Source organism: Telmatherina bonti (genome assembly GCF_933228915.1).
Source record: "Telmatherina bonti genome assembly, chromosome: 24".
Taxonomy (NCBI): domain Eukaryota; kingdom Metazoa; phylum Chordata; class Actinopteri; order Atheriniformes; family Telmatherinidae; genus Telmatherina; species Telmatherina bonti.
Window position 1 is genome coordinate 12,815,955 of NC_136633.1, and position 13,743 is coordinate 12,829,697.

At 40.2% G+C, this 13,743-nt stretch overlaps 1 protein-coding gene across 1 annotated transcript in view; it reads left to right on the forward strand.

The window, feature by feature from the left end:
* Positions 1 to 13,743, forward strand: part of pkp4 (plakophilin 4) — a gene marked incomplete at both ends in the record, with an annotated part of 74,956 nt that overhangs the window by 42,267 nt on the left and 18,946 nt on the right. The window contains one exon of the mRNA XM_079264022.1: positions 777 to 1,242. Within this exon, the coding sequence (XP_079120148.1) occupies positions 777 to 1,242 (466 nt within the window). The remainder of the gene's footprint in view (positions 1 to 776; positions 1,243 to 13,743) is intronic.

Sequence of the window (13,743 nt, forward strand, 5' to 3'; positions counted from 1 at the left end):
CAGCTGGTAATTACGTCCTCTTTGCATGACAGCAGACGTAGGAATGGCAGAAAGAAAGGGAATTTTTCTCCTGATTTATTTCAAACCCAGCAGCTTCAATAGATACTTACGTGCCTCCACTCTCAGTTTTCCCTCTCAGGTGTCCTCCAGTCATAAAAGCATCACAGATCAAAATCTAGTCGCCGGGTCTGCAGGACAGGAAGAGGGGGAAAAAAAAGTTTCACCATAAATTCATGAATAAAAATGTTTTATGTTCATTATTTAGGTATTTATTCAGGCATGTTGATTAATTAATTATGTATAATATACTTGTGGAAAGCAGATCAATCCCAAGAATCAGGCAGATGTTAATTAGAAATGACTAAAATGTCACTAAAATGTTATTTAGAAATTAAGTTAGGAGGACCACTGAGATCATTTTATTATTTTATTTAACTTTTAATAATATCGTAGCACAAAGTAAGTGGAATACGTGTGCATGCAGTGGACCTTTAAGGGTAGAGGTTTACCTTTGTTTCTGAGTGCTTGTAATCATTTTGGGGTTTTTCTGCATCATAAGCGAAGCTTTCAAGCATATTACGGCACATTATGTAGATTTTAAATCCAGCACAAGCACAGTTTAATGGCATTACCACAAACATAATGACCTGGAAATATCAAAGGGCATTTTTAGTAAGGAGTCATAAAAATAGATGTCTCATTATCAGACTAATTAAATGCAACATTTCCACTATCTGGAAGAGTAAGCCGATTTGTTTTTTTTTTTTCCTGCTCAGGCATCCAGCCGGGTGTTACGAAGGATGGCTTCCCTCCCCTCCAGGAGCCAGTCTCCTGGTTGTGGTACTGCTGGCACAGTCTCTCCCTCCCGCGTCTCCCTGCGAACATCTCAAGGCAGCACGTACGACTCGCCCATCCTGTCTGAGCCCAAACCACTGGCCGCTGTCTTCCCCGGTACCACCATGCCACCCTCCTGCCCATCACCAACCTCCCCGACTGATGTCACCCAGGGTCTGGGAAGTGCAGGGGGTGTGATTGGTGGAGGAGGCGGGGGAAGGCTGGGCTCCACCCTGTCCTTGATCGAGGGAAGGGGTTTGACCGGGTCGCCGCTTCGTTCAGGGATGACGGCAGTGCCGCAGCACTACGGCTCAACGCTGCCCAGGCAGAGCCAGCCGCTGGCCTACGGCGCCGACCCGTATGGCCTGTACCAGAGGAGCGCTCTGCCCAGGCCCGACAGCCTCATAGGTCAGTCTGACATCCATCTTTTTCATTAGAACAAAACAACTTCTGACACATAAAATGTTTAATCTTGTCCCACTGAATTCAGGCATCAGCCAAAAATGATGAAAAGGTGGATTTTTGCACAAAGCTGAGCTCTAATTATCCATATTTCAGAGTATGTCCTCCTCCCCTTCATCATGTGATGGGTCCAGACATTTCACAATAGCTATAAAACATCCCAGAGTTTCTTAAACACTGCCTGCTTCTCTTTCTGTAAAAAGGCTAAATTTTTATATTCCTACTGTCCATAACCTTACATGTTAGGGCTGCGACCATATGCTTTTGTCCCGATCATAGACTGTATATAAAGAGATGGACGGAGTCCCCGTGACGTCACCCATAGATTTCTGAAGAGCTGAATTGAAGCTCAGTAGGCAGTTCCTACTGTCGCCATCTTGGCAGCGTCATGCGCATCGTCTCAACTTGAAAATACAAATACGGGCAAAGAGGTGGAGCTGAGAGGGGGGCCGTGAACGTCATGGTGGATGATTGACATCGAGCGAACTCCAAGCTTTCTGTAGCTAAAAGCTAACCGAACTAACCCCGAGATAATGGGAGCTATGCTAACGGAGGTAAGCGGGCTAAAGCTAAGTCAAGTTGTTAACTGGCTAAAAACCGCGGTTGTTCTACGTTCTTCTGACTTGAAGCCAGAGATCGGTACCTGTCAATCAAAAGGACACGCCCCTAAATTTGCCAAACTTTGAGATTAAATTACTTTTAAACGGGTGAGTTAGAAAAAAATTCACTCAGTTGTGATGAAGGTAAACCTGACCTATTAAACCTAAAATGGATTTATGAACCAGGCTGTAAACATGTTTATTTCTGCTGTGAAGTTGGTCTTTTTAACATGGGAGTCTATGGGGATTTGCTCTGTTTTGGAGCCCCTAGTGGATGAAGGGGGAACTGCAGTTTTTTGCACTTCTACATGGGCTTCACTTTTAACCACGGGAGGTTGCCGCTTGGTCCCGATTCTTAAGATTCTTCAATATTAATGATTTTTGTAGATTAAAACAAAAACAATGATAAAACTTCTCTTTGCTAGTCATTTTTCTTGATTCCAGTTAGGAGAAAACAACGTAGTAGCCAGACCATCATTCTGCTGCTAGAATGCCCAAGAAGACAAGTAAAAAGATCAATAAAATCAATAAAAATGACAAAAAAATTTTTTTTTAATAGTGGATTAATTTTATTTAATTGAAAAACAAAACAAAAAAAGATTTTAAAATTGTGAAACAAAAAAAATCCTGATTTTCAATTTTTCGATTCGATTTTCCCACCTCTATTACACGTGGTACTTCAGTCTTTTTCCAAATTACTGTAATCCCTCTTTGTCATATTTCTTCCTCAGTTATCTCCTCAAATGTTATATACACTCCTCTGTCTCTTTGTCAGGCGCATCGTAGGTTTTACCCCAGAACTGACCCCATTCTTGTTGTCATCGATTCTACAAGGCGTTGAAACATGGAGCTTCTTCAGACCAGGCGACATTTTGTACCCAATTCTGATACTACACTCTCTAAAGTGGCTCAAAAGGTCATCACTGGGGTTGTACCCTCAACCATACTGCTGATGTTTGTAGCTCATAAAGATCAGGCAGCCAGCAGATGTCTTCACACAGCTCAATCTGCCTTCAACTGATAAACAAGAAAAATCTTGTATTTAAAAAAAATATAAATATCTTGATTAAATATCTTGTATTTGCATCCTAAGAATTAAATGAATGAATGAATTAATCTTTATTATCCCACCAGGGGAAATTTGTCATAGGCACATATTCAGCTGCAGACCCCATACATTAACACATTAGTATAAACAAGACAAGAAATAACAATAAAACAGTAAAATCGATTTAAAAAAAAGATTGCACCATCTGCATTGAACTATGGACTATATGTAAGAGATAAAACTCCAATAGTCTACACAGAAAAGCTGCATAGAATTAGTTTAAATGCAGTTTTTAATAGTTCAGACATGTCATTTTCAAGCTAGTCGCGTAGTCAAACCTTCACAGCTGCATTATGTATCTACAAGAGAACATCTAAGCAGGCACTGCAAAAACTGAAATCTAAGTTAAAAATCTTAAACTGAGTACACACATGCTTATTTTTTTTAAAGGTAAGATAATTCTTAGTTTTTATGCCAGAGAATTCCTCTTGTTTTAAGAGTATTTTTTTACTTATTTTGGGAAGTCTTGACAAGTCAAATTTTCTTGTTCTGTTGGCAGATAATTTATCTTATTTTAAGCAACATTTACCTAATTTTTGTATATTTTTTTTCCTGTTTTTTAAGGCTGAGTTTTTGCAGTGTGACCGGTTTTCATGTGGAGCTGTGGATCTGTACTGCTCGCTGAAATGGAGGTGCATGCATTGTGCGAGGTGCAGCCTTTCTTTCTGCCCTCTTTCTTTTCAAAGGGCCAGTATCAGGGGTGGAGAGGTCAGCTCCTATCCTCAGGCCACAATCTGAGCTGAGGAACCTTCAGAAAATTCCTGCGTAGCTGCTGCGTTTGAACGCTTGCTGGTGCAGTGGATGATGTTGCGGCACAGCGTGTGTTTCTCAGCAAACCTCCTGGCTGTAAATAAACACGACGACGCTCTGCTGGTGTCGACTCCACTTCCTCTGTTGATTTAATAAGCTTCTCATTGTCCAGGGAAAGTTGACTGAGCGGAGCTGATTTAATACGAAGCACACACTTCCAGTCTGCTCCGCGGATTTTTCTGCATCGCTGTGAGAATTGTTAACTAAAGCTGCGTGTTGAACAAAATAACTCAGGCAAAGTGCAAGCTCGGCAGGTGATCTTATCTCGCATCCCGGCTCAGGGAGCTCATTTCATGCCGTTTTTAGCTGCATTATCTTTTACAGCGCTGACAGATTATTCCGCCGGGTTTGATAAAGTTTTATTTGATGCATGTCAATATGAAAAGTGAGGAATGTCGCGTTTGAGAGGAAGGATTTCCCCTTGTACCGGGTACGTATTGTGAGTAGAGGCTTAATTTTTAATCTTGTTGTGATTGATGTGCAGCCGGAGAAAAACAAGGCAGGAAGAGATCCCAGTGGTGCATGGAGAAACACACATTCACAACGTGAGTACGGTGCAGCAGATCACAGAGCCTCCTCTTCAAGTCCTCTCTCATGCCCTGCTTAGCAAACTGATGGCTGAGGGGGGAAACAAGGCAAGGATCGGTTGATTCTGTGGAAGCTGGAGGGTTGACGGTTTGGAGACAATGAACCAAAGCTCTACTATCAAGCTGTGGTATCATAGTTCTTATGGTGCTTTTCTGTTGCTATCCTCATGGGCCAGTGTTTTGCAGATTTTAGATGTTTCCCTGCTGGTTGCTACACCTGGTTCACATGAATTGATTCTGCACAAACATCTTTGTAACAGAAGAAAAAACACTGAAAACCTCCAGGACACTGGCTCAAGAGGTCTGGAGCTGGTGATCCCTGGCATCTCTGTGAATTTGTAATATCTGCTGGAAGATACAACAACTGAGTCCAAACAAACTTAATAAACATGTTTTCATTATTCCTGCTCACAGTCTGCGATCCATCCACAAATATCCAGGATCTGTGTTGAAAATTCTCCACCAGACTTTGAAAGGATTTCATGGAACAGAGAAGTGTGTGAGAGTGCACCCACAGGCAGCGAAGCTTCGATGCATGTCCAGTAATCCAGGAAGTGTTGCAGCACGCTGTGTATCGAGGCTTTTGCAGTTTCAGAGGAGTGACATTATTGATTACATCCCAATCCTTGCTGCCCAGATGTACCACATGAGAGATTTCAAAGTAGTTTTAGGAGCCAAGAAGGGATTTTGAGGGCTGGAGGTACCGTATGTCACTGTGCTGGTTGCAGGATCCACTGTCCTCTGCCTGTTTAAAACGATGCTGTTTTCCAGAAAACATTAATATTACTAACCATGACATTATGATATTACACTGCTCAAAAATAAAAAAAAAAGGGAACATTTAAACACCATATCTTAGATTAAGTTTAGTGAAATTTCTCTGTTGAAAATCTTTATTACAAAGTGGAATGTGTTGAGAACAAAACAACGTAAGAATAATAAATGGAAATCAAAAAATGGTGAACTCGTGGAGGTCTGGAGTCTGGCTTCTATAGCTGCTTTTCCATTACGTTTTTCTTTTTTGCAGAATATAAGCGGTATTTGTAAGTTTTGACCAACAACAATTGCATTTTGCGGTCGTTTCCATTGAACATTGTTTAGCTCATTAGCCTCAAATCTCGTAAAATCTCGTTACTCTCGCAAGACTTTATTCTTTTTTTTTTTTTTCTTTTTTTTAATTTACTTGCGGTTTATGCAAAGTAGGCATGTAGCGTTATTTTGGGGTTTACTACTTGAATTTGCTACGGATTTTCAATGCTTTTCTCACACATTTTCTTTTCTAAAGCTCTGCTTCACCGTTGATTGTTCTGCACCGCGACATCTTTGCCAGAAAGGAACCATGACCCTCTACCTCATGTCCGGGGACATGTAAATGCAAAACAAGTGTTTCTATTACACTTACACTGCGTCTGAAAAACCACCTCATAAGAGCGTAAAAACTTTTTAGTGATATTTGAGACTTCGTTTGAAATGTAGATGTTTCCATTTCTGTTTTTTTTTTTTATTGCCATATTTAGTTTTTTGCGCTCCCAACACCATGGGGACATTCTCATGTTAAAACCATGGATGTTCTGCTGAGTCATCTCCTCCCAGACCTGGATCAGAGCATCAGTCAAACCCTGCGCAGTCTGTGGTGGTGTGTAGCAGCGCTGGACAGAACAAGACATGATGTGATCAATTGGATTTACAGTCGACAGCATCAGTGATTTTATCATGCAGGAGCTGCTGGCGTTCCAGCCACATGAAGCTGAAGCAACCCTGGTTCCACTGCAGCAACAAATGGTCTGACAAGAGGTCTGAGGGTCTCATCCTGGTACCTCAGTCAGGATACCTCAGGCTAGTAGTTGAAGATCTGTGTGACCCTCCAGGGATATGCCCCCCCAGACCATTTCTGACCCACTGCCAAACTGGTCATGCTGGAGGATGTTGCAGACTCTCATGTCTGTTAAATGCTCAATGTGAACCTCTCAGCCATGAAGCACACATGGCACCAATGGCGAACCTGTCAGTCTCTTGCAAAAGTCAACCAAGCTGCACAGTGGTGGGCTGTGAATACTGGTTGCCTCTGTACATGCATACTTAATGGAGTCTGTTTCTGACAGTTTGGGCAGAAAAATGCATTAGTGACCTGCAAGTCAAATTGTAGAAGGCTCTGGCACCGCTTTTCCAGCAAAGGAGCAGATAGCGGTCCTGCTGCTGGGTTGTTGTCCTCCTACGGCTGCCTCCACGTCTCCTCGTCTACCGGCCTGTTTCCTGGTATCACCACAAATCTTCTTCTCAAGGCGTGCATCGATGTTCCACTGCACTACCCAAGTAACTTCTGCGGATTTCGGACCTCACCTCATGTTACCTCTTGTAGTGAAGGGACTGCAAAATTCCTTCCTGGCGTTGTCTTGCTTATTGCTTCTCATTTCCACCCTCTGTCTGGTTTATTTACAACAGCATGTGGAACTGATTCACAATCAATGTTACGTCTTAAATGGACTGATTTCCATCCCTGAAGAGGAACAGACTGTGATCACTATTAGGTGTTCCCTTTATTTTTTTTTTAGCAGTCCATATAATACTGAACCACAACATAATTTTGTTCAAATGTATGCTTTAAACAGGGGTGCAAGGGTAGATGCCCTTTTCAAGAACACCTGAATTAAATAAATGTTTGTTACCAGGCCTCTGCAGGCTGAATGACATCTGGATGAGGGAAATATGCTATTTGATTCAGGAGTGCTGGAGAAGGGATGTTTTTAAAAGTTGCAGGATAGCAGATGTTTCAAAGTTGGGCTCCTCTGGTTTGAACATTTCACAGAATAAACACTGTTCATAACAAAACCCTTATCCTTGAAAGTGACTAAAATATCCATCTATCCTATTAAATACTGCAGAGGAGTCAATCTCCGGTCCTCCAGGGCCACGATCCTGCAAGTTGTCCATGCGTTATTATGCATATATAGTTATTTTGCATTTATAGTTATTATACATATATAGTTATTGTGGACATATAGCTGTTATGCATATATAGTTTATTATGCTAGATAGTTGTTATACATATATAGTTATGGACATATAGTTGTTATGCATATATAGTTTATTATGTATTTATAGTTGTTATGCATTTATAGTTATTATGCTAGATAGTTGTTATACATATATAGTTATGGACATATAGTTGTTATGCATATATAGTTTATTATGTATTTATAGTTGTTATGCATTTATAGTTATTATGCTAGATAGTTGTTATACATATATAGTTATGGACATATAGTTGTTATGCATTTATAGTTATGTACTTATAGTTTTTGTGCATATATAGTTTAGTGTGCATTTATAGTTATTCTGCACATATAGTTATTATGCATAAATAGTTATGCATTTATAGTTGTTATGCATATATAGTTATTATGGACATATAGCTGTTATGCATATATAGTTTATATGCACTTATAGTTGTTATTCATATGTAGTTCTTGTGCATATATAGTTATTATGCATTTATAGTTATTATGGACATATAACTATTATGCATATATAGTTATTATGCATATCTTTATATGCTGTTAGATCCGTTTAATTTGAGTCTGGTGTGTTGAAGCAGAAATGCATTGAAAATCTGCAGGACAGCAGAGACAGGAGACCAACTTTAGTTCCTCTGATATATGGTAATAGTCATTATATACTTACTAGAAAATACACCTAATTAATATAAGCTAAAATCACTAACTAATGCAGTGACATGCAACGAAGTGTATATTTGTTTTCTTTACACCTAAAGTACTCAGCGCTACATATATGACTCAGCTTGTGATGTAATTCATGGTGATGTCATCGGACGGAGGAACCTCTCAGACCTGGAGCGATAACATAAACCAGAACTTATTGGAACAATTTACCATAAAAATGAGCTCTTTTTTATGTATAACTTCTAACACATCTCTACAAGGTCTGGTTTTACCAAGAACTCCCAGGAATTCACTCAGAATTTTACAAAATTACGATTTATTTCTTCCTTTTTTACTAGTTGTTACTCATTTGGGATGAAGTAAAAGTAAAATTAAATTTAGAAAGTAAGTAAGTAAGTAAACTTTACTTGTATAGCACTTTTCAAAGTCACAAAGTGCTTCACAACAATAAAACTTACAACATACAGAGAAACACAACAATATAAGAACAGCAGCACCACTGAGTCTACTTGGATCTAAAGACAGGAATATTTTATTTCTCCACTCAGGAGAAATTATCAGGTTATTTAAGTAAAGATCTGCAGCCTTTCTGCTTCAGCGTGAGTTAATCTGTGATCCTGTGAACGTTCACAGAGTGGGATTACTTACACCTGGCTTTCTTCTGAACCTGGTTAAGCATTAAGGAAACCAGTCAAGTCAGGATGGTCTGACAAGGCTTGGTCAAGCCAGACGACTTAATTCCACTTTAGTGAAACAAGCTCCTGTTCTTGCTTGTTCTTTAAGCAAAGGTTTATTTTAAGGCAAATCAGAAAAAAGGTGCATTCCCATGGGTTCATGCTTCACATTGGGCACAGCTGTGGTCCCGAGCGACTGCTCACTTTCTGACTGACACCTGGAGCTCCAGGTGACTTCAGTTGAGCTGATGAGCAGGTAGTGCAGACAGCTGGCAGGACTGCAGGACTCCAGTCACGATGCAGCCTGTGAAGGTATGAAAGCTGTCTTTTCTCCTTTTTAATGTTTTAACATGTTGATTGGTGAAAAAACAGAAGAAGCCTCCCATTTCTGACATATGAGGCACTGAATGATTGACCTGTTTGCATAAGAAATGCACTTTATTCTTTCATTAATTGCTCCATTTGTTGTTTCCTTGGCAACAACGTCTGACTTAGAAGTGGGAAAAAATGTTTAATCAGAGGTGAAAAATCACCTTTACATCAAAGATGTGGTTCTAAGCAGGATTTTGACATTTAGACGTGAGTTTATTTGCTATTAAACCTGCTCCGATGATGAAGAGGAGGAGCTGGGTGACATCCCCAGAGATGCAACCTTTTGACTTTGTGCCCCTCTGATTGGTTAAGACGACTGCGGCTGGCTGAGAAACTTGAGAAGGGATTATTTCTGTGCTGCTGCCGGGAGCTTCTCTGAGCCTGGCTTACAAACGCCTTTGAGGTGTCTTTGGGCCAGATTTCCCACCAAACCGAAACGTACACGCTGTAGCTTTGAAGTGGGAGCGTTTGACTTTGTCACCTGGGTCTCGGTGATGTTGAAAGACTTTCTCCTGCAATCTCAGCCAGATTCATCACTCCTGCTCCTCATCATTAAATGGCCATCGACAGCTCTTCCCTTTTAGCTGGAGGAGCAGCGCTAGTGATGCTGCGGCGGCGCAGATTCACTCCACCATCCTGCCCTCCGCCACTAAACTAAGCTGCTCCCACTGACCCATATAGGGGTGTTTGGATCACAAAGCCTGGTAGGGCATCAGTGTGTGATTATCAGCTGACAACAATCCAAAGCTTTTATGATGCTGCTCTTTTTTTTTTTTTTTTTTTTTTTAAATTCAACCATTCATGCGTGATTCTGGCTGTTTACACGGCAGCTACTTAAATCTTTAGTGCATCTGTGGAAACAAGGTGGGATTTATTGTGGTTTTTCAAGAGGCAGATGGTGAACTTAAAAAAAAAAAAAAAAAAAAAGCTTGCTGTTCTTTAGGTGGGCATTTTCATCCTGCAGCGCCGCTGAGTGGCCCAATATGTCACCTAAAACTTAATTTTCTGTTATCCTACAGATCCAGCATAATCCCAGATTACATGAGGGTGATGAGCAATAGATGGATGTACGAGATTAAGTAGTGACACCTGGAGACCTGCCAGCATATAAAGCTGCTAGATGAGCATTTTATTTGTGGAAATTTTTAACAAATTTGCAGAATGTGGTCTAGGTTTTGGATGAACTGGTAAACGGTGATGCGAACAAATCCTCCTCCTTTATCTGGAACAGAGTTGGCAAATAAAGGGCATCACTAAGTGCAATCTCAACATCTAAATTTGTTCTTTATTTACCCAAATACCAAAGATTCCACGTGTTTAGTTAATTGAGGGCACATTTTAAGGCAGTGGGTATGAACATGGTGGGTGAGTTTCTAGACATTCAGATGTCCATGTTAGACAAGTTTATCTGGTGTGTTTTTCCAGTATTTGGTCCAGAATGATGTCGAGAGTCAATCCCCTTTCACACCCCAGAACATGGGTCTAGATCAGGTGTTAAACTCCAGTCCTCGAGGGCCGGTATCCAGCAGGTATTTGTTTCCCTCCACCAACACACCTGATTCAAATGAAATGGCTCCAACATCTTCCAGTCAACGTATTTGTTCATTTCTGTCAGGTGTGATAGAGCATGGAGACAACAAAAACTGGGCTGGAGTTTCACACCAGGCTGCTGTTAGCTTCAGGGTTCGGTAGACACAGTCGCAAACTGCGCCTGACAAACATTTAAATGTGTAGGCAGGTTAGTTTCCTGCTTAATCTAACACAGTCCAGTTTGAGATACCTGTAAAAGCTAAATTATTCAATAGCGGTATCCAAATTGTTTAATTTTATATTTTATCACAATAAGCGTATGTTGACATTTTTCGCTCAAAATAGACGTGAAAATCGTTTAAGCCTCTTTATCAGGGTCATCTCTCCTGTGAGCAAGTTAATGAACTTTGAGAGCAAAGCATCAATTCACAAATTCTTTTGAACATACGTGGACCATTGGCATAGTGTAGTAACATGAAAAGGCAGCGTAGTGATCTGCCTTTTAATGTAGATCATTTTTATGGAACGAATGTGTGAAGAGACTTTGTGGTGGTGATATGAGAGGGAAAAGCAGCGCTGTGCCTTCAGTAGAGGCTTTGACTGAAATGCAGTGAGTTACTTGTGCAGCTTCTTTGCCTGGCCAGGAGGAGGTGCTACTGAGTCATTTTTATTGATCAATGAAAAGCACTAAATGTTATCAGTTTAAAATCGAAAGGTACAACTGGCTGTAGCAATTCTTGGATTTCATACTAGTACTATTGGTAATTATTGTCCAGTCTTGATCACTGATGTTCGGTGATCCATCATAAATAAATTCCTCCAACTGTTTTACTTGAAAATGGTTCCTCCTCTTTTTTCTTAGAAAAGAAGTAATAATCTAGCCCTTCACCTGGACATTGGAGGTCATTTTGATGATTGGGTGATAACTACTTGATTACTAAAAGATAAGAAACTATGGGAGCTGCTTAAGGGTAGAAAGTGGGATTGAGCTAAATTTGAAATCTAAAAGGGATACCCCAGAGCACAATGCTGGGACACTTGCATTTTAAATTATTTTTCCTCATTACGCCCTGCTCATCAACAGCTAATTCAGCACCCAACCTGACCTGTTAGCTCTCTCCAGCCAGCAGAAGACAATCTCATAATTCTTGTCTTTCCCTGTCTTAATCTTGCATTTCTTTGCTGAATCAGCAATGTTGCGTGTTCAAAACAACCAGTTCCTTATTATAGCGTGAAGTGAAACTTTGCAGCAACGTCATGTGGCATCCTACATGTAAATGTTGTACAGTGCAGTTTGTCAGCTTCAGGACGCTATACTACAAGGCAGTGGCTCCAGAAATGCTCAGGATAGATGGCGCTGTGTCACTGAACAAGTCCAGAAGGCAGAGTTTTAAGGTCACAAAGTTACACAATGAGTCTTTAAACACCTGTTCTACTCGAAGGATAAAAAATTTGAACACTGTAAATGGAAATGTAGGATTTACAAATCTTTAAACTCATATTTTACATGGATGAATTTAAACATGGAAATTTTAGTTTCATATTTAAAAAAAGTATTAGCTTAGTTTGAATCTGATGGCAGCAACCTGCATAAAAAAGTAGCTCCAGTTTGTGTATGTGTGTATGTATTATATATTTAACTTTTATTTAAAGTGTCTATGTTGAAAGTAAGGAGACTGGTTGCCTAAGTTGGAGAGAGGAACGTTGTCCCATCCTGGTCAGATGCAAGATTTGAGATGCTCTAGTTGCTAGATTTTTCTTGTGATGGATGCAGGATGACGTTCAGCATTGTCTTGCTGAAATCTGCAAGGTTTTCCCTGAAGGAGCCGTTGTCTGGATGGGAGTAGATGTTGCTCTAAAACCTCCATGTACTTTTCAGCGGTGATGGAGCTATGATGATGGTGGTGATGGAGCTTTGACCTGCATTTGTGGATCTCAGGGGGGAACTGTGTTCAGTGATTTCTGATTCAGCAGAGAACACCGGACTGCTGATTTTGTTTAAATGGTTCTTTATCAAGTTTTTGCTCTAGAAAGCTTTTTAATAACCCATGAATTTAGTTCAGGTGGGTTGTGGGAATGAAACATCTAAAACCTGCAGGCCAGTGGCCCTGGAAGACTAGAGTCTGTGAGTAGTTAATTATGGCTTTTTAAATCGCAGTTGCGTTAGAGGACATTTCACACCTTTCCACAGTATTTATTTGCAGTTTGCCATCATCGCACCAGTGAGGCTCTGCTCATATGAAATGAAACCTAGTAAATTTACTGACCTGTTAACTAATCTGTCAAATGATCCACTAGTTGTTCTTGTACCAGTTACTCACCCAGCTTTCTGTTGCTGCTGTTGCACCTTGTTTTAGTTGTTTGCAATGAGCAAATGTTTGTGTAAAATGTCTCTCAGCATTGGGAGTAAAATGTGGCTTTGATATTTGCTGCTAATTGTCTTTCAGATTCTTATTTACATTTAATGTCCCAGCTCTTTCTGAACTGGGGTTATGCCAGGATTTCTTAGTTTACCAGTAGAGGCTTTTCAACTGGTTGATGCTGCTCCTCACATGCAAGTAGCTTTGAATTAGAGGTGAAAATATTGACGTCATAAACCAAAACTCTGCAGTCTGCCAGCATAAAGTGTTAGCTAAAACATGATTTCACATTTCTGCACCTCTGCTCCATGCAGATGCCACAGGAGGGTTTTCTGTTTTTATAAGATGTGTGAAAACAGTTTAAATTAATATTTACTTGCCATCATCGTACTTTTTTTTTTCTTTTTTTTTTCCCCTGAATGTTTTTAACTTTAAAAAGTAGCACAATCTGAATTATGCAGGAAGTCCATCTTTAATGGTCTGGTGTATGGGGGCAAAAGGTTGGCTTGCCATAGAGCTTTCATGAGGTTAAACTAGTGCTGCTTTTTTACATAATTAATCTCATAAATAAATTACAGTTGGTAGCTGCTGTAATGCTAGAAGACTTGGCTTCAAGCCTCTTGAAGCCTTGTTGTTCAGGCTTATCTTAGTGTTGTTTCTCTGAAGGTCATAGTTTTTGAGTTGTTAAAGAGCCTGAGAGGAAAACCCAAAGTTTCAAACTGTGTAG